Source organism: Haliaeetus albicilla, chromosome 6 (assembly GCF_947461875.1).
Source record: "Haliaeetus albicilla chromosome 6, bHalAlb1.1, whole genome shotgun sequence".
Lineage (NCBI taxonomy): Eukaryota > Metazoa > Chordata > Aves > Accipitriformes > Accipitridae > Haliaeetus > Haliaeetus albicilla.
In genome coordinates, this window is record NC_091488.1 from 809,517 (window position 1) to 831,666 (window position 22,150).

At 38.1% G+C, this 22,150-nt stretch overlaps 1 protein-coding gene across 6 annotated transcripts in view; it reads right to left on the minus strand.

Annotated features, from left to right (window-relative positions):
* Positions 1-22,150, minus strand: part of ADGRG2 (adhesion G protein-coupled receptor G2) — a 57,570-nt gene that overhangs the window by 23,430 nt on the left and 11,990 nt on the right. For 3 of the 6 annotated variants that reach the window (XM_069784778.1, XM_069784783.1, XM_069784777.1), the window contains exons 3-9: positions 19,247-19,864; positions 9,019-9,060; positions 7,662-7,700; positions 5,182-5,214; positions 4,215-4,256; positions 2,281-2,337; positions 972-1,039 (exon numbers count right to left, since the gene is read on the minus strand). In XM_069784778.1, the coding sequence (XP_069640879.1) occupies positions 972-1,039; positions 2,281-2,337; positions 4,215-4,256; positions 5,182-5,214; positions 7,662-7,700; positions 9,019-9,060; positions 19,247-19,864 (899 nt within the window). The remainder of the gene's footprint in view (positions 1-971; positions 1,040-2,280; positions 2,338-4,214; positions 4,257-5,181; positions 5,215-7,661; positions 7,701-9,018; positions 9,061-19,246; positions 19,865-22,150) is intronic. The other 3 variants (XM_069784779.1, XM_069784780.1, XM_069784782.1) reach the window with 3 other exon arrangements.

Sequence of the window (22,150 nt, forward strand, 5' to 3'; positions counted from 1 at the left end):
TGCAAAATTAATAACTGATTAATGACATATCAAAAAAGCATAGAACGATACCCTATTTATGACAGTGTCAACATGAATTATTCCCAGGATGCAATCCAACTTAATTTATGCCCACACTGTTGCCATCTAATGATGCTCACCTTCTAAACTAAAGTGCCTAAGTTAATCTCCAAAGGAATCATAGAATCGTTTAGGTTGGTAAAGACCTTTAAGATCATCCAGTCCAACCATCAACCCAACACCACCATGCCCACTAAACCATGTCCTGAAGTGCCACATCTACATGTTTTTTGAACACCTCCAGGGATGGTGATTCCACCACTTCCCTGGGCAGCCTGTTCCAATGCCTGACAACCCTTTCAGGAAAGAAATTGTTCCTAATATTCACCCTAAACCTCCTCTGGAGCAAGTTGAGGCCATTTCCTCTCATCCCATCACTTGTTACTTCGGGGAAGAAACCAACCCTCACCTTGCTACAGCCTCCTTTCAGGTAGTTGTAGAGAGCAATAAGGTCTCTCCTAGGCCTCCTTTTCTCCAGGCTAAACAACCCCAGTTCCCTCAGCTGCTCCTCATAAGACTTGTGCTCCAGTCCCTTCACCAGCTTTGTTGCCCTTCTCAAGGAAAATCCTGTATGCCTAAATGTAGACTCTTAATTAGGCAGTTCCTCTCTCCAGACTTCCCAGAGCTTCCCCCTCCTTTCAGTGGCTATATAGAGAATATAGGCCCTTAACGTAGGAAGTTTACTTAGCTGGAACACTAAAATTTAGGTGCAAAGCAGCTGTTTGAGAGAGAGAGAGAGAGTAAATCCACCCACTGCAAATATTAACTTGTACTGCAAACTGTATTTGAAATAAAATAGAACTATAGAAAACATAATAAGAATCATGTTAGGGTATCAGTATTTTAAGTGTAGACAAAGAAACTCATTTCAACCTTCCCTACAATAAAGTTTTAAAAGAGAAAACACTTACTATTTCTACATTTAGTGACGTGTTACTTTCTTCACTTGCCTGAAGTTTTACCTTGCCCACATAGAACACTAAAACCAAAAGGCAAAAAAGTTAAGAAAATCAACACTAAACCACATGAGGTAAAATTATTTGAGAATTTAAAAATTCACTGTCTTGTGTTACAATAGAAGGGAAGTAAGAACACTTATACTAGCTTTTCTGGTAATTCACTATTTTTGCAATTGTTCTTCCACCTCTTCACTTACTATTTCCACAGATGAACTAGTCCAATAGCTTCATTATTTTCTTTATATTTATTTTTGTTGTCTGTCTCTAAATTCCTTCTAGTCTTTTTTTTTTTAATCCCAAAACAGAAAAACTGCACTGCACATTACTATTAATACAACTCCAACTCCCACAGAATAAAATGTCTGGGTATAGGCAAAGCAATATTCTGCAAATTATTCCCTTGGGGATTAAAGAACTTACAGGATACCGTAATTCAGAGCATCATTCAACAGTCCTTGATTGCTGGTAGGCCCACTTTGGAGACAAACTTCTATGATACTTCTCTTCCTGCAGCCACACATTCAGTGCAGGCTACAGAGAAAGACCCATACAGGAATGCATACATGACGTCACCCAAATCATCTAGCAATTTACTGTGTCAACCAGCAGGGAAACTGTATAGACAGGGGGTGGGGCAGATATTTATTCTGCCTCTTCCTAATCTATAAAGTACTTAGCATATGGCTACTCAGCAGAAGTGACTTCATTTTCTGAAGTATTCTCACAGAAGCTATTTATCAAAGCATTTTGGAAGGCAGCAATGTATCAACAAAATCTTCTTTTACTATGTTTTTGTTAACGCACATAAAGGGAATATCACTGCCCTTTCCATCTTCCTTTGTCTGTCTGTTTTGTCACATTACGCTTTTAAAATACATGCAGGCTTTTACAGTAATTCTCCTAAACACTATTTCAACTTCTATTCCTGATACAGAAGTAGGCTCAATATGGCAGGCATTAGCATCTACCATAGCATACTAGTTTCTTGTTTTCTCAGGTTTGTAATTCTTATCTGCAACTGTGTATCCTTTGATAAGAAACCAAAGATCAAAACTACAATAGACTAAACACAACTTTTAAATTAAAACCCCCATACTTTATATTACTTTTTTAGAAGTTATACAAAATCTCTCTAAATTTGCAAAAGAATTTATTACTGAGCTAGCTTTTATATAGCAACTAAACATTGCCTCATTACTTAGAATAGAAAATAGTTGGACATGTTTTTTGTAAGAAAAAAAGGAAAAAGAAAACCACTAACCTGAAAAATTACAGACAGGTGTTATGTTGCATAAAATAGTTTCTCCTGCAATAATTTCTTTGGGGAAGAAAAAAATCTAGTGAGTAAAAGAGTTGAACTTAAACCCAGTACTGACAAACATACATATTTACAATCATTTCAATGTTTTAAATGTAAAGGTCTTTACCTTTTAGAAATATTTCACACACTGTCTAGGCTTTACTTCCCTAGGGCACTTACCATGACATTTTCCAAGACTTAATATTCAGAGTGAAACATTCTGGTTTTGATTAATTAATTTTGAATAATTTTCTGTAACTGTTTCCACAGAAGACCTACATGCAAGTAGTCTCTATTTTTTCTTTTTTTTTTTTTTTTTTAAATCCAAATAAAACAGAAATCAGCATACCCTAAATAAACTTTTCAAATATCACAGTATTCAGTCACTAGGTAGCACATTATCTGCTTCTGAGGATCCTACTACAGCTACTTAGGATAGCATGAAACTAAAACTGTTCTACCCGATAGAATTCAAACTATGATGATAGCAAATGTATACTCTCTTCTAGTAGAACATGTCTTTACTTAGTTACAGCAAGCTTTTGGCTGCTCCCATATTTTTAATACTACCTACACTGCAAAGAAAGTCTCAATTTAATCCCGATCCCAAATTAAGATGGCTCTGTTGCATAAAAACAAAATAAAGGACCAGAAAGATATTTGCATCCAAGACAAAACTCCTACACTTGTTCATAAAAACAGTGCGGCAGCACAACTTTCCTTACTTAAGCAGATAGATTGGCATCCATTAATGGAAAAACAAATGCTATTTTCTCTGCTCTTATCATTAGCTAGTAGCAAATGAGATGGGAATTTTTTTTACTTTTTTACTTTTTCTGTGGTACAAATATTTGCCTGTTACAGCTTGATGCTTCATCAATTTTATCACCATCAACAAACAGCCATCACAAGGGTACAGATCATGAGCTGGTGGCAGTATTCAAATTATTAGAAAAAAAAGTATTTTTTCAGACAGCAATTTAGATTTGAATAAATTTGCCTTCCCTTTTGTGTTGGCACTTGTCAGTGAAATAGTTAGGAAAATTGTAGTAGCACTTTTTTTTTTTTAAACAATCGTTAAAGAAATAACGTGTTTATAAATAACTGAATTTGTCAAAATTATTAACTACATAAAAAACCCAACACTTATAAAAACCCAACACAAAATCCAGGAGTGACACAAAGTAAAGAGTAACATCAGCCTCTTTTTCTTTACAGAGTATCTATTTGTGTGCCACCTAGTCTTGCTTAGGATCTCTGCATGCCACCAAAATGCACAAAATAGATAAACAGTGTGGAGGATAAAAGAGTGGTCAAAAATCACTAGTGCTTCCAGCCCCCAAAGATCATCAGATAACACAGCTGCAAACTTCCTGCAGGTCACATTCACACGGTCAAATTACACTAGCCAGTATGGCTCCAAGGCAGTTCCACCACTCACACTAATTCAGTGCAAATACATTCTAATTGGTCTTCCAGGCTCCTACATGGATAATAAAAAAAATTAAATTCAGCCTACTCCTGTAGAGTAGACCTGCCTGGAGAACATCATGACTGGCTTCGATCTACTAAAAAGCATGAGAATTTTTTTTTTTTTTTTTTAAGTAAACATGGTCCCTGAGATTGTTTTTCTTACATCTTTTTGGTAACCTGCTGCTCTGACTTAGAAAATAACCAAACTCTTCTATAGGTGGCCATGTAGACAAGCATTGCAGAATTAGACCTTCTACCAGACTGGAGATCAATGCGAAGTAAGGCAGACTGCTAATATGACACACCATAATACCAAGAAAAAAGATCCTATTAGAAATATTTGGGAGCAGACCTCCTGAACTCACACACGCTTAAATTTTGAGGGGCATAAAAGAAGATTAGTGGTGATATATGAATCCTACCTGGTGTTATGGTGGAGTAATAATCAGTGATGTTAAGAGCTTCTGTTATAAAAAAAAAAAGTTTTAAAATTAAGTTTTCACTTTTTCACTTAAAAAGCCTATGAAATACATGTCACAAAAATAAGTTTCCTAATTTCTACTTTAGACCCTGTCTTCCCAGGAGAAGTGTGAACACATGACCATTTGGGAATTAAGTTACTCTCAGCAAGGGAAATGAAAAAGCAGCATTCGGAGTGAGATCCATCCAATCAAATGTTTATGTCCCAATATGAGCCAGTTACCTTAGGCTCCCTATTATTCAGTGGGGAAAGTGGTGCTTTTAAGGTCTGAGTCATTCCCATTTAACCTATTCTACATGAGCACTTCAGCATAAGATGTCCTAAAAATGTGTCTTTCTCTCCACCAACTATGAAGAATAGCAGGATGTCTAGCTCATATACAGACATGTAGGTATCTGTACTGATGTGGGATGAACCTACTCCTTGTTTTCAAATGCAAACATCAGGAAAAAAAGGGGGTAGCAAGTTCTTCTGATTGAGTCTTCACTGATCGTATTTGGCAGCTCACTGCAAGAACATGTATCATCTAAGTGTCTTCAAGGAATGGGGTGTACATTTTAGTTCTGTAAAATACTTTAAACAGTATCAGAAAGTACAGAAAACATTCTATCTACAGATATACCGAAAAACTACGTACTTGTTAAAAATAAATATGCCCAGTTTGGGCTTTGGTAAGCAATGTAATATTTTGAATAAAAAAGCAAGGTTAACAGCTCAGTGTCAGCTAAATGCACTTCAAAACCCTACCCATGCAGACTTAAAATATACACTGGACATAAATACAAATTTTAAGTTCACATTTTGACCAAACAAATCCCAGTTATTAAAAAAACCAAACAAACAACAAACTTTCATCAATGAAACAAACATCTCCCTTCAGACCTTACTTTCTTTGTGGTAATTCTCACCTGCAGTTTGTGTAGTCTCCTCTGAAGTCATATCTGAGGAAGAAAAATTAATAACAGTAAAAACAATAAAATTAAAATAAAAATCTAAAAAATCTAAGAAAATCTAAATCTAACTAAATCTTGCCTGAAGGATTAATAGGATAGATGATAAAAGTAACAATAGAGGATTCTGGCAGAAAAAAAAGAGAAAAGAAGTAAAAACTGTATTAATATAGTATTTTATTTCTATTAATTTTGGAGAAAAAGGATCAAGCATGCAAAATGTTGAACAGGAACTAAATATTATTTCTCTAAGTTCCATTTCAAGAACAACTGCAGTACTTGTTAATGTTCACATTATTTCAATGTAAAATATTTGAAATAGTGTTCATATTATTTTAAAAATCTGAGTATCTGAACACAAACAACTGGTAATTGAGTTCCTTCAGATAAGTTCCTTTTACTGGTTTCATTCTTTTAGAAGATGCAGATGAATTTGGCATATCCAATAGCAGTAACTGCATAGCCCCAAGGACCTTTTCCTGCATGCAACCACAATACTCATGAGCAGAGATGGCACACTGGCTTTGGCAAACTGTCTCTCTAAAAAACTATTTTTGCCAATAACCATATATAAATAAAATAGTGTGAGGATGCAATTTTTTTCAGCTACATCAAAAAAAAAAAAAAGAAAATTACATTAAGACAACAGAAGAAAATTTAAAGATTGCTCAGGAAGGATGTGCTTAGTAAGTATATTTTAGGTGTCAGTGCAGGAATACAAAGTAGTTAGAGGACCACTTTATATCACTCCAACATGACAACTTAGTGACTTTTTTAAAATGGGCCAGAGCAGCTTCATAACAGAAGAACACTACGCTTTCCAAACTTCTCTACTAAAAGCATCACTGTCATTAGTAGAAGCAATATCCAAAGTATAATAAAGAAAAGTTGGTGGCTCTGCAAAAAGATAGTTGCATATCAAGGGAAAAAAAAAAAAAGCAATCTACTTCATTACATGGAAAGGGGAAGGGAGCTTTTCTTTCTGATATATTTATTTCAACTAGACTAGTCATTTTGAGCCTTTTTAAAAGCACCCTCCTAATTCCATACTTGGAATAAAAGCTAAGCATATTTTGTTCTTAAGTAATGTCCTGGTTTCAGCTGGGATAGAGTTAATTTTCTTTCTAGGTATAGTGTTACATTTTGGGTTTAGTATGAGAAGGATGTTGATAACATACTGACGTTTCCAGTTGTTGCTAAGTGGTGTTTAGACTAAGTCAAGGATTTTTCAGCTTCTCATGCCCAGCCAGCAAGAAGGCTGGAGGGGCACAAGAAGTTGGGAGGGGACACAGTCGGAACAGCTGACCCAAACCGGCCAAAGGGATAGTCTATACCACGTGATGTCATGCCCAGTATATAAACTGGGAGGAGTTGGCCAGGGAGGCGGATCGCTGCTCGGGAACCGACTGGGCATTGGTCAGCGAGTGGTGAGCAACTGCATTGTGCGTCACTTGTTTTGTATATTCTAATTCTTTTATTATATTATTATTATCATTATAATTATTATTTTCCTTTTCTGTCCTATTAAACTGTCTTCACTCAACCCACGAGTTTGGTTTTTTTTCCGATTCTCTCCCCCATCCCACTGGGTGGGGAGGAAGTGAGCGAAGCGGCTGCCTGGTGCTTAGTTGCTGGCTGGGGTTAAACCATAAGTAACAATCCTGAAGACAACTGATTTTCTAAGACAACTAACAAGCAGCCAAAATATGAGGAATCAGAGTGAAAACTAAAGTGCTGACTTCATCTGTATTATTTGGCACGGTATAAACTACAACAAATAGTGAATTGGCTCCAGTGTTAAAGATGAACCATTCGCAGAGAAAGATTGTATCTGGAAAAGAACAAAAGCATGTGTGTTTGCATCTGTATTATTTCTTTTCTCCAGAGCACAATATGTCAGTATACATTAAGCAAGAAACCAACTGGCTTTCACACAACTAATTCTGTGTGTCTACATTCTTCATTTTTTAAATATGCTTTCAGAGATGATGTTCATCACCTCTGGTCCCAGAAGTTACTAGTCTTGCGTGTGTGAGTGTGTGTGCAGTATACCACACTGCACGAAATGACATATGCACATCTGCTAGGGTGGGAGGAGACGTAAGGGAGCTCTCTCACTACAGTCATCCTCCTCTGCCACCTCGGCAAACTGTTCGCTGTTTAGGTTACTGGGCAAAAGGCTCCTGATCAAGCAACTTGTACCTGCTTTATCCCCAAGCATCACTGCCACAAAGCATGAGCAATCCTATGACGTAAGCTATTTCATTACAAAGTAGAATGAAGAAATTATTTTTCTCTTCAAAAAATAAGCAATGAAAACATTAAATGTGAGAACTCATTTACATTACAACTTTTCTGCATTACCTCAGATAAAAGCAGATTTACCTAACAGGAAATAAAAAACATTGCAGTATGCAGCAAAGTCCTGATTTTCTTACCAGAAATGGTTGTTGCAGCTGATTCTCTTGAATTTTCAGCTTTTGTTTCAGACATAAAAGGGGAAAAAAAGAACCATAATGAAGTTTCAGACACATACATAGCCACCCTCAGCAGCCTTTCCTTATATTAGCAAAAGTTTACTGCATTCACCAGAAGAGGGCAACACCTGCTTATCAGAAGAAAAATTCCAGGTTGTCAAAAAAGGCAGATGTAACAACCTCTAACTAAAAAAATTACAATTTTAATGAATTCAAATAGAATTCAACTGAAGGCGACTTCCTTTCAACAAATACTGGACAGTTTGTTAAGAAAACAAAAACCATTGACCCAAGATATGGGCCACGCTAGCCTGAAAGCTGCATGCCTACCATGAGTGTCTTGCCAATTCAGGGAATGGGAATCAAGCGTGCATAACAAGATGGCTGTAGTTGGGTATGAAGAACTCTTCTCAGACTTTGTATAATAACATTGAGACTTGTCATTTTAAAATTATCCCATACATATCTCTTCTCTTTTCTAGCCTGCAAAAAGCAACATTACAAAAAGCTAATTCATTTCAAGTCTGAACCTCTGATCTTGATAGGAGCCAGCCAACTACTTACATAGCAAACACTAGCCACTAAATCTTTGATGTTGTTACAGTCAGTATTTTGATCAAAAAGAAATTAGGAAATTTGATATCTGGTTCACATAGCAAGTTCAAAATTAGCCCTTTCGTACATTGAGTAGTTTTTGACCGTGCCATGGACAAGTCAAGTCACAGTTATCACAGAAATATAATCTAAAGAACAGCTGGCTGCAAATATGAAACACTTCAAAAAATATACTTGAGGTATTTCAACATCTTCTCTCAAAACTCAAAAGTCATTCTATAATGTTACTTACAATACACTAATGATACTGTAAAGCTTTTCCTAATGTTGTAGAAGAATTGAGCGAGAGATACCAAAAGTCTTTGCGGAAACCCAGAGTTTTTTGGTTAAACATAGTGAATGAGGAGTTTCTGAAATGCTAATTGCTCACATGATTCCTTGCTCAGACTATTTTTCTTGACTTACTGAAAACTAGTAATAGCTTCTTTCCAAAGGATAAATGTAAATATAATTTCTGCAATGAAAGCAGAATTGGAATCATCTCAGTGACCTTATTTTCATTTTCTCTGGAAAATTACTGATGCTATTTGCACCATGAAATATGCTAATAAGCCACAAGGATGATATGGATAATTAATTTGCAAATATTTACATATTCTTAACTATCTCTATGAACTAAAAAGTAACAGCAGCAGCAATCTTCCTACGACCTTTCTAAAATACAAGAACAATGGGGAAAAAATTACACAGAACACCCATATACCTGTTATCAGTTTTCTGCCAGGCAACATAGCAGCAGTTTCAACTACAAAGGAAGAAGATTTTTTAGGAGCAGAATTTTTTATATATATTTGTACCCACGCATATATACACACACTTTTTTAAATGCAACCGTTTTAGATGTGCTACTCACCTCAATTCAAGCTGGTTTGCAAAACTACTTTGCATCCATTGAGAAACGCGTGTTGAGTCTTTTTGAAAGCTGGAAGTTGCAACTCTATTGAGTTCAATTTTTTACTCAGTTTATCACTTTTACACTCATGGAAGACACAAATTAGGCTGTGAGCTTTCCCACTGCCCTTCCATTGCCAATGTCTTCAGAAACCCTTTCAGCATGTTTGCTTGAGTGAAGATGAAGTAGACCGAAGAGCAGCAACCAAAATTGTAACAGGTATACACAGCTATGCTTTCATGCAGCTATTTTTGCAAAAATGTAGAAAAGAAATGCTGATGGATTATTCAAGAAGTGAAATTTTATTAACGCAAAGAGAAACAAAGAAATCAAACAAACAAAAAAAAAAAGCAGGGGGCAGGAGAGTTGGGTAAGACAGGGATGCTTTATTCCATACATGTTTACAAATTAATAAGGTATGCTTTGAGAATACATCTACATCACGATGTGCATATACATCATGTAGATGCTCACATGCCCAAGAGCTGCACCACCAAAGATTATCTAAACAATGAGCAGACAGATCAGGCTGCCAGAAATGAAGTGTCTCAGGTGGACCTGGACTGGGAATGAAAAGGTGAGCTATTATTTCTAGCTCAATGGGCCCATGAAACACGTCTCTAAGGACACCTTGGGAGAGATGCAGCATACAGATGGGCTCTTGATCAAGTTGTGGATATGACAACTGAAGCTACTGCACAGGCTACCCATGAATGTGAAACATGTGTTGTAATCAATATCAGTATGAGGAGGCCCAGCAGATCAATTACATCAGACCACCGTGAACCTGCCACCAGGGCAAGTGCTATGTGCTTCCCGTGGCGGAGGCAACTAGCAGTGGCTAGAAATGTACGCTGCAGCCTATGCCACCACCCAAAACATCATCCTGGGCCTTGAAAAACAAGTGGCAACACAGCATGACATACAGTTAAGGCACTGTCACCTACTTCAGCACCCTTGATAGCTGAGACGCTGGCTGTTGGGGCAAGGAAGAAGAGATACCCTCTTCAAGTCACCGAACCTGGTGGGACACTCTAGCCACAGCCAAGATGAAGGCCCACAGGGTTGCGGAGGAAGAGAGATTCTCTGAATTGCCAGAGCTAGTGGGACAGTTTCTCCACAGTTGATATCCGGCCAGTCCATCACCACCAAGGTGTTGGCATACTACACTGGTGCGTACTGTACTAACCTCTGCCACATGGCCCATGTGCAATGGACATCATCCAGATCTTTGGTTGCTGTAGACCACCTCCACCACTGCTAATTCCCTCAGATAATGGACACTCTCCTTTTTCCATCAATGGTGGTCCACTTGCCTTAGTAGTCTACAAGTAGTAGTAGTAGTAGTAGTAGTAGTCTACAAGACCATCCTCAAACTCTGAATCCAGTGATCCAAGTTCAAATCTCTGTGGGACCTCCAGTAACCAAACAGTTGGGGATGACACACAGGAGAGTGCTCCGAGGCAGCAAATTCCTGGGTAGGAAGGTGTGTGGGAGAATTTGGGAAGTTGCCTAGAGCAATTTTCACCTCTGATGGCCTGGGAGTTTACACCTGAACAAGCACGGAATCCTGCTGAAATGGCAGACTGAAGGAAGGATGTCTTGCTTACACCAAAGACACTGAGACTTTTGGTGCTGTGTTGGGGCCTGGCCTATGACTACCAGGCCTGTGTCCAACACCCTGGAAGGAGCAAGAGCATCTCTGGATCTAAGGACATACAAATGGATGCTGTGGCTAAACCAGAGACACAACCCTAACCATAACAGACACTCCTGCAGTCAAGAGGAAACAACGGAAGTGGAGGTTGACCCAGTTGGAGAAGGAAGCAGCAGCTCCTCTTGAGGGGATGCAGGAAGAAAACTCAGAAGAGACAGCCTGTTCTGCAGCAGGACAGCCACAAGAACAGGAGGGGGAAGTCACAGAAAACAAAAGAGGCAGAAACCACCTAGTCCCTATTCCTGAGCGAGCTGCGACATATACATAAAGATTACAGCTGCCAGCCAGATAAACAGATTGCTGTCTGGTTGCTCCAATGCTGGGATACTGGGGCCAATGATCAGGAGTAAGAGAGTGCATGAGAGCTTGACAAGATGTAAAGAAATGTCAGTTCATTTTTCCTGAATGCCATACACTGCATGAAGCTAAAAGCAGCAACTCTGAAATATGGCAGGATGAATACATGAAATCAGATTAATTGTACTATGTTTAATTTTTTAGGAGTTTTCCTTGAAATTAACTGTTAGTTTTAGTTGATTTGCATCCTGGGTAGAAATTTTCTCATGTAAAAGCAGGGGAGGGGAGGGAGAGAGAGCGCCAATGTTCTGAGTAAAATAATACACAACCATTAAGTTAAAAGTATAAGTAAAAAATTACACCTTCATACATATCAGCCTACTGAATTTAAACTATTTCAGTAAAGACAAAATCAAGTTACATCAAACATCTCATTTGAGACAACTAGGATTCTGCCTGCAGAGAAATACAATTGGTCTTTTTAACATCTAGCACTGTATGAACTTCACAGATCATGAAAATTTGACTATAACTTTAATTTTTACAGTCAATCTTCAGGAAAGTTAGGACTTCTCACTATAGGGTAAGTCTGGTTAAAATACATGATCCTATAAGGTATGTGTTCTAGAGCTCTTATGTAGAAGTGTTGTTACTTTAACATTGTACAGTGATTAGGTATTGTGGCACCTATAAAATTATTTTCTTAACACCTAGTGTGGGTTTAGGGAAGACCCTTAAGATACCATAGTGACTTCAAATAATATGCAGAACCGAAGCAGTAGTCAGATAAAACTGTTCTGTATTGTTTAAACAGTAAATAGTTTTTTAAGGTAAATGGGTGAATAAAAATAATTGAGTCAATTCTACATAAAATAAAGTGGACTTTTGGTTAGAGAAGAAAGTATCCTTCCATATGAGGGCACACTGGCTTTCCTACCACAGAAAGTGAATTCTATCTCCAAAAATTTACCTGCCACTGGTCTGTCTTAGTAAGTGGTTAGCACCTTGTGCAAAAGCCCTTGTCTCCAACCAAAAGGCCCTGGAGGAAGTTAAATTCTCAGAAGAAACCCACCTTTTGAAGTATGCAGCATCTCACAGAAAAGACCACCACACTCCTGCTTTTGCCCACTAAAAAAAAAAGGAAAAAAATCTGCCTGGGGAATCTGACCTTAAGGTCTTTCTCACATACTCTTGAGGAGTCAGTCTAGGCATAGTCACTGTATACAAACTGGATTTCCCATCCTCCATATCCCTTCAACCTGCTTTGTGAATTTTTGAGAATACAGGTAATATCCTGAGGTAGGTAAGAAAATTGTCCGCTAACATGTTTAGTACTGTAGGTTAGTAAGAAGATAGTGAACTCTAAAAATGCCAAATGTTTTTAATAACAAATCCAGCAGTACAGGGAGCAAAATAAGCTGAACACAAGCCATGAATATAGAGCTGGCAAGTGCAGCAAGTGATGATGGCATGCATAATCTCAGGGGCACTTTTTTATGGACACTAATCTAACCATGACTTCCATTCACATATTCACATGCCTACATGTGAATAGCACATAGCACAATATTCACATGCCTACAGTTGCTCGAAACAATCTGTGAGAATGAGACTTGTCACTGATAAGGTGCAGCACTAAGTTCACTAACCAAGTCTTTCATCAGAATCACCTTTGCATACAGAAACGGGGAAGGAGGACAGGCTATCATACTTTATTTAATTTCACTTATGTTTGTCAACCTTCCTCCTCTGCTGTGTTTAAGAATTAGAAAAGAAAGTGAATAGGGTTTATTTGGAGAAGGATTAAAGTCCAATCTAAAATACCCCTAAAATAAAGGGAAGTAAAATAACTCAAGGTGTGCTAGTTACAAGCTAACAGAAAATTTATTTCCCTTAGGTTGTTTACTATCGATAAGAGCAAGAAAATCCTTACGTATATGAAACTTCATTTTATTTGCTCCATGCATTTTTATTTGCAACACTGTTAGTTTAGGATCATCAAGTCAGCATACCTGATATCCTATTCCAAAATATTTTATATTGCAGTAACAGTTTTCTACATTTTCTCTCACAGAAAACATTCCTGAGGATCCAAACAGCAAAGAAATAGGCAAATAACATTATTCAGTATTATTCTTTGCTTCTCCTGCAAGGGAGACAATAGGTCCCCACAAGAGCTGGTTTTTTCTGAAGGAAAAGGCAACTCCATTAAATAAGCGCCAGTTTCTCTCACTAACATGCATCATTAGAAACAAAAGCAGCAAGTCCCTTATTGTCTTCATATCACTTTGTACTGTTCCGACAAATAGCTAGCTAAGCCAAGACTTGAGAATCCCATCTGCATAGGCAGAGGAAACTGTTCCACTGGTATGAAACCTGTCTAGCAACTCCTGCCATCGCTCCATACCACAGCCGCAAAAAGCTTACCTGGGAACCATTATTTGCATTGTGACAACCTTCATTTCCCATAACAGCTTTGTATGACAATGGGAACCAGTGTAACTTTAGCAGCTCCAGTCTGGTAGGAGACTAAATCCATCAATAACAGTACTTAAGGCTAGGTCCACAAACTGATGTAGGTCTGGGAGTGACCAGTGCCTGGCCCTGTGTACAAAATAGCCTTGTGCTTACACATTCCTTAGCATGACAGATCTTAACTATCAGTCCATTGGCTTTTTTAGGATGGGACAGTCTCCACATGTCCTGCTGAAGCTGTTCTACCAAGCAAAGCAGAATTCAAAAATCAATTTGGTTAAAGGGAAAAAAAGGGAGAAGGAGGCTTTGTAACACAGTGGTCAAGATGGGATGGATGGTTCTGGTCCCTGCACCAGAGGCATTGTCACTCATAGCATGCCTTTTGTTCAGTAACTTAGACGCAGGACGCAGAAAAAACACTTAAATCATGAATCGTGTACAATGTTCTATCTCCAACTGAAAAATGAAAAATATCCTTTTCTTCTCCCTACCTCCAATCTAATTTATGATCAGTATGCTCTTTCTTAAAATTTTTGGAAAGGCAACACCCTCTCTGATTCACCTGTCTTCAGGCAACCCACGCTGCCAGAAGCAGTTCAGTTTTTCCAGGGTGGAGGAGTGAGAAGCAGCTAGAACCTGGCTGCAGATAACAACATCGTGCAAGAACTAGGTTAACTGGCAGTTTCTTGCTCCCCTGTCTCAGGGGAACAGTGGTGCTGCTGACTAATATATTTTACCTAACACTTCATGACTGCCTTTAAACTTTTGCAGAAAGCATCCTTTGAGCAAGCCTGAGACAGCAACTAGAGTGCTTTCTTTGGAGAAGGAGAAAAAGAGCTTGACCTGTAGGGAACTAGAGCCTCCGCATGGATACCCACGCTGCCCAGTCTGTGCAGCGCGGAGGGGCAGGGGATGGCACAGCGAGAAGGGTTGTGCCTGCTGGCCTCTGCCTCTCAGGAAACACAGGAAGAGAATACAAAGGGCAGTTCGCGCTGAAGGAGCGGCAACAGCCCTGGCAATCTGTAGAAGGACAGACAACATTACTGGCAGAAAAACATACATTTATAGACTTACATGTTTGGAGGTCTAGATGACAGGTTTATGAAAGGAAGTGCCTAAAATTTTACTTATATTAATTGAAAAACATGCCAAAAATGAGAACAGTTTGTATTATCACCCAGGACTATTCTTTCAAACTAAAGGTACCCTGAACCATGTCAGCTCTCACAAATAGATCAACAGCAGAATCCGAATGGAAGAATCCCAAGGGACACCTTGGTGGCTATGTAATATGGTCTTCCCATGCCACAGTACTTGGCTGACAGCACAGAATGGCATTAGATAACCACGACTGTGTATTGCTGATAAGATCAGTTTTGAGTTACAAATACACACAAAAATACCAGGAATTAATAAAAAATAGATTTTCTAAATAAGATGTGATAGCAAACTTAGTGCTGAAAGTTTTTTCCACCAAAAATTCAACTGATTCAGGCAGGGGAATTGATTTGCATTAGAAAATTCCATCAGAAACACCGAAGTGGAAGTTTTCATTCCAAATAGATATATAATATCATTTTCTGGCTTAAAAAAATTAATTAAAACCATTTTATATTGAAAAGTTGATTCCACACTGCATTTTTAGTCTATACAAATTCTATTCTAAACATTCTCACAGGCAACAGTTATCAGTATGTATTACATCAGTTACCAGTACTGTGCAGCAACTACCATCCATTTGTATTCAATGTTACTAGGATACAGCCATATGAAAATGCCTGGCATTAATACATTTTACAGGACTGGCTCATGAACAAAACTGAGTAGCCCAAACAGCAAAATTTCAAAATGGTACTGTTCTAAAATCCATCTATTTACAGAAATAGGCACCAAAAATAAGACAGTCAATTCTCATATTCAAATTAAATCCCTGTATTCTATTAAGAGATTGGGTCCCTTTAACATTTGATAAACCTTTCAGCTGGATAAACATTCTGCCAAAATGAACCATCCTGTCACACAAGGCATTAATAACAGTAACAAGCAAAAATCCTTCCCAGTTGTTCCACTGTAGATATGAGCCCATATTGACTTTTTATGTAAGTTAGATTTTGATGCACATTGTATAAGTTTATAGGATAAAACTAAGTGCAATCCTAATTTTATGTTTTGGTGCCTCTCATAACACCTCATGTCTGCTCTGACTCTTAGCAGTGGCACCATGGAAGAAAGTATGAATTATCACTGGCTATTGGACAGAAGCAAATGTAAGAAAACGATGCAAATGCTTGTTCACATCAGGCTTTGTCACTTTGGCCAGTTCATTTTAGTATCCTTAACAGAAAATTTAAGTGCAATATTTTAAGTCAGCTTTGATGTTACACAGCTTTTTAGCAAATTAGGTTATAAATAGAGTTTTTATCTGTTTGTATATAGTTCTGTCTGTATAAAGCTGTACATTAGATACTGAGGTGAATAAAATCACCTCTTCTCTGGCAAGCCTATTTCCAAAAAGCTGCTTCCTCTGATATCAGAGAAGAGGGAGGCAAGGAGAGCAAGGAAGGGGAAGGTCAAACATGCATTCTGTTAGTAGGTACAAAGTGAAGTGGTACATGACTCATCAAATAGGCACTCCAGAGTTAGGTATTTTTTCCCTGTCACATTTACTTCCTTTAAGAGCTTCTAGAGGTTTCTGTAGTATTCTGTCCTTACAGTTTTAGAAAGAAAATGGTATTAGGGCAAATAATTTATTTTTTCACCTCCAGCTTTCATGATCCGCTCAGTAAACATAACAATACAGCCCAAACTTTGGTACCCAACAGACTGGGATGCAGACTGGATGAGTGGCATCTACATTTCCACCTTCTGCCTGAGGAAGTAAAGCCTTGGGACTCCACCCTCCCTTCCAGAAAAGCTGATCCTGTCATCAGAAGTGCACACAGCTCGGGAAATCTTTAAAAGGGATTACATGAGCCTAAATCATACCTCCTATTGCCCACACTTGCAAACTAGAACAACAGCCCAAACTGAAGTTTTCCTCTTCCTTGAGCGTGCAAAGGCAAAATAGTCACACAGGGCAGCAGTCACTTCCCATTTCTCCCATCAGCATTAAACTGCTTTGTTCCCAGAAACCTGGAAACCTCCTCCAGCAACACCAATAGCAGGCTCAGCAATATTGGGAATGAAAAAGAATACATGGAAAAGAGTGGGCAACACCTTAATCTTGAAGGTCGGACAGGACAGTTTAGAAAAATCTAAAATGCCACAATATAAACACTGAATTGTATTTACGCAAGAAAATGCAACCAAAAGCAACAGGTACTGGACTCCTGCTAAAAGTTAGGGCACAGATACCACAAAAGAGATAACAGTGCTTTACTGCCAGTGATACTAATTTACAGTTATACCATAAATAATCTATTTTATACATTCATTGACATTTGTAAAATATATCCCGTCATCTCTGTGCTCCTTGCGTAAATGCACACTGTAACAGTTTGGATATTTATATTTGGATTAAGAATGTTACTGCTTAATGTGTAACTGAAATGATTAATATTTAAACAGTACATTTCATCCAGTTGTCAAGTTATTATTAAAGGCAACTTGCAAATATCCCATGTAAAAATGACAACTGAAGAGCTGGTGCTCACAGATGACTAAAATTTCTTTTCAAGCACTTAGCATTTTAAACTCAGCTATTTTCTTCTGGTTTTGTATTCTCTTAAATCACCCAGAGCTTTATATTACTTAGTGCACTTTTTTTCTTGGATTATGCAGAGACAATAGTGATACCATTCATATTGTCCACATTAAAGTATGTAGCTAAACAGGAATCATTCATCAAGGAACAAGATAAAGAAATTTTCCAAAGTTGGCACTTGGAACAGTGACCACATCTGTCTTCACTTACGTATTTTTAAATACCAGGAGATGATCTTTTAAGTGAGATACATTCAATCTGTGGCACTCTTTCTCCGTATCACAGCTGTTATGCTACTTCTCATTCTCAGCAAAAGGGGAATTATCAAAGGAACCTGAGGAATGTAAGTGGAAGGTTAGTGACGCACAATGTGTGGGGCCTCCTTCCCTCTTTGGCCCTTCCTGCAGTATTTACACCTGCTCAGCATACAATGGCTACACCAAGCAGAGGAGAAACAGAAGACTGTGTGACTGGAAGAACCAAGAGTTGCATCTTTAACTCAGATCTAAAAGTTTGCCATGGCTAAGTTCCATTAGTCCAAATGTGATCAACCCTAATCACAAACTGTGAAGCAGTCAGATATGTCCTTTCTTACAAATCTTCAGATGCATAAGATAAATAGCTACTGCAAAGGTAATCCCATCCACTTCTGGGGAGTGAACTACTTGGTTGAAGTTGAGCATGCCCTTTAAATGCTAAGCATGTGTGTAAATCTTACCAGAATCGGGATTCTGGTCCTTATCAGACCTCACATGGTTAAGAAACAAACTAAATACGTTTTTGGTAATCTGAAAAATTATTATAAAAATAAATAATAAAACCAAAAGAAAAAGAACCTGAAGAGTCAACAAAAAGAAAGGTGGAAAAGGGAGGTAAGGAAACATAAGCTAATAATGTGACATTAAGTGCCTAAGACATGCAGTGCCTATGAGACACCAGTTAATGGCTTACACTGCAAAAAGATTTTGAGTGGTTAAGCAAAGGAGAAATCACAGAAATCATGGTAATCTTTGACCGAACATTTTACCAATTGTTGCTTTCTGTAGGCACAAAATGCCAAACAGGTCATAAAAAAATTCTGAAACTTGTCCTCCGGCACAATTATGACTGTAATGAACCACTTCCTTTTCACCTTTTGTGCCTACAGAGGAGGCATAGCCCTTTCCCAAGCGTTAGCCCTTTGCCAGTTATGCTCTTTGTGGATGCAAAAATCACATCTTTCTCAAGGCTTACTACTCAAAGTCCTTCTGTTTTAACAAAAGCAGATAAGCCCCCACAATTAGGCCCAAACCATTTGGCCATTTTAATAAAGGAAAACATTACCGATACAGAAACAAGAAGAAATCAGAGCCTCCAGTAATCTTTACAGACATAGACCATAGCAGCTAAAGATGGTGTAATGTGCCAGTGAAGCAGTGAAAAGTTGCACTCGTTAAAGTTCTGGCACAGTGAATATGCAGAATGAGGACCAGCAATGCTTTCCTGTATATTTATTCCCTGAACAGAAGGTGTGTAAATTAATTATTTTAAGATGACATTGATAGAAAGCCCTAATACTCCAAGAAGTTTTGGTTGGATGCATCCTGCTCTCACTACCATTACATGGACAGCAGACAGACACAAACATTGAAGCAAGTTGAAAGTCTTTGAAGAACTGCTGCTATGCTTTTTACATTTGGATAAAAGCTGGTGAAAGCTGCAGATCCTCACATGATCTCATTAAGCATTTAGCTAGAAATGACTAACAGACAAAGACTTTGTAAAATCTGGAAGAGAAATGTTAGACACGTTCATATCAACTTTTGACAAAAATACTATTTTAAAAACAGGGGTGCAATGGTACTTACCACATGGCAAAGAGTTATCCTCTTCTGCTGTCTTATTATAGACCCAATCCTCCTTTCTCCAGCGTATAACACCACTATCTTCACAGTCCTGAGACTGCTTTATATTTGCTTTATCCCACATTCTGAACATGTACAGCTCCCCGGTCATACCCAGGTTAGGTGACGTAGCTGTACCTGGCAGCTTTGAACAGCCAAGTAAGAACTGCCCTTTTCCAGGAAAAATAAGTTTCCCAGTTAGTTTTTTGTTTACTTTTTTTGTTCCATTTATGAATAGTTTCATCTCCTCATCTTCACTTTTCCACTGGATACATATTTGGTTCCAAGTATTTTCATGAAGTCTTGCTGTTGTATTTATTTGATTTCCAAACAACCATATCCTCAATTTACCATGATCTCCTGTAAGTCCAAGATCATACTTATTTCCAGAGAGATTGATGTGAGGTGTTTCTTGATTGTATACATATGCTGTCCAGGAACTATTTGAGGAATATAGCTTGAGGTGCACACAGACAATGAACTCCTTCAAGGGATGCAGAGAAATTCTTGGTGACATAAGCCAAGGATCTTCACATGGAGTCTTAAAGATGGCTTTATACTGTCCTAGGAAATCCTCCTGATCTAAATAAAGAAAAGGTGATTTGTAAAATTATTTTGTTTTTAAAAGGATCTTCTACATGAATGTTATTCTTCCATATAGTACTGTTCCTAAGCATTTACCTAGGAGTTTTCAAAACAACACATTAAGAAACAACCTTGTATCCTTCTCTTTTGCTTTTTTTTGTGGTGAGGAAGGGGCAAATTTGGAGGCAGTCAATAAATCCTAACTGCTCATGAAAGCTTTGAAGTAAAACTCATACACAAGATGAAGGACAACCATGTAGCTTTCTACGGTAGCACTCAAATGACAAGTGGGACGCAAAAAGAATCAGGCAAAAATCACAGATCCTGGTTTCTATTCCTAGGACTGCACAGGTATTTTGCATTTAATAGATACTGCATAAAATACAGAAACAGAGCTAGAAGAAGGGACTGTAGCCCTTACTGCCTTCTCATGTCCCAAGCCTTGCATCCTCCTTCTCTGAAAAAGATGATGCTTCTCCATGCCATTTTTTTCCAACCCCGAGATTCTTAAATCCTCTGCTGCATACTGGCAGTTTCAGCAAGAAAGGTAGAAAACAGCCATATTCTAGAAGAGAATGAGTTTAGGTAACTTTCAGGAAATGTGCTTTGGAGCCACTGGTTTATTTTAAAGTTAATCCCATCCAGCCCCCATTCCCTGTTCTCTACCAGTGCATTTACTTGCAGAAGACATCTGGTCTGCGCATCTCAAATCTACTTGAGATGGTGACAACTCAGAGTTCAGCTGTGACAGTAAACAGAATTTTAGGTGCTAACAGTAAATTTACTGGTGTAAACAAGGTGTCAGGCTCTGCCAATGCTGGTAAAACAAGTAGTGCCAGGGAACACCCCAAAGACTGGAACTTGATCCTAACTGTTTAGTTCTTATTGTCCCAATACAGGGAAGTACAGGCTTTTGTGGCTGTAGATGTAAGCCCTTTGGAGCTGACTCTTATTTTGTGGAAAAATGCACATTCCAATCGCACAATCATCATCACAATTGCTTGCTTTACGGTGCACCCATCAGGAACAAAAGAAATCCAAACTAAGGAAGACTCCTATGGGACATGAAATGGAACTACAGAAAAATGAAACAGCCTGCTAGATGCTTACCCAGTGCAAGAGAACACATTACTGACACCTTTCAGGAGGCTTTTATTTATTAATATATACAGAACTTTCATGTAACCTCCAGAGGAGGTATGTCATTAATCATGATTGGTCAGGGCTGGATAGCAAGAAAAGATCAGTCAATATAGGAAGAAAGCTTTTTCCGTTAGCTCCCCCATGAAAAGACAAATTTCCAGGCAACTTGGATCAGGTTTTTTTTTCCCCAAGGTAGGTTACATTCACAGTCCTAGTTAGCTGTCAAGATCACAGCTAGCTCTTCTGTGATCTTCTCAACCAACCAGAGCACCAGCTTTCATCAGGCCAATTCTGAATAAGGAATGTTCAACTTTTCTGTCTCTTGACTACAGGGCTCTCAAATTTCTTTTTCAGTAGCAGCAAATGAAAAACCGGAGGAAGTTCCTAACTTCCAAGTGCAGCTTGATAGGTACAAGCTACCAGAAAAAGTTCATAACACAAAATATATCAATCCAGTTTCATGGAAAGTCATTGATAACTATTCTTGTTGCATACTATAGCTTTGAGACGTCCATTCCTGACCAAAAATGTTAATCAAAACTTGAGGTACCATCAGCAGACTTGGTTTTGGAAGTGAACAAATTCTGACAAAGCTTTGATTTCATGTTAAGCATTAAATCAGCGTTCATGTGCCAATAGTGAATTAATCCTGTTAAGTTCTTTAGGGGAACTGACAATACAAAGTTGTCAAAGAAGCCAGAGTGGACATAAATGTGCAAATGAAAACAGTCTTAAGGCAGGTAACCAACAGAAATTAAGCAAAATGTGATCAATCCTGCTGATGATTCTCCTAGTCTGGTTTGTGTCATTCAAAAAGACTGCTGTTGATCAGTACACAAGGCCTGATGAATTAATTTAAACTAACAAAAGAGTTCACTTAGAGACATCCGCCCTTCTGGAAACTGGAAGGTCTGGCCCACTTTGCCCTAAACAGCTCAAAAAAAAAAAAAAAAGGTGCCAAAAAGTGGTGCCAAAGTTAAGAGAATAGATACCAATACTATCTGAATTATCACAAGAAAGGCTTGGAAAATTTTGTATGGTTTGTCTACCCAAAGAATGCTGAAAAAGCACAAAGGAAATCATAACCATAGTCAGAAAATGCCCTTCACTGTTCCAAGTGGAACACATGCAGTACAGTAT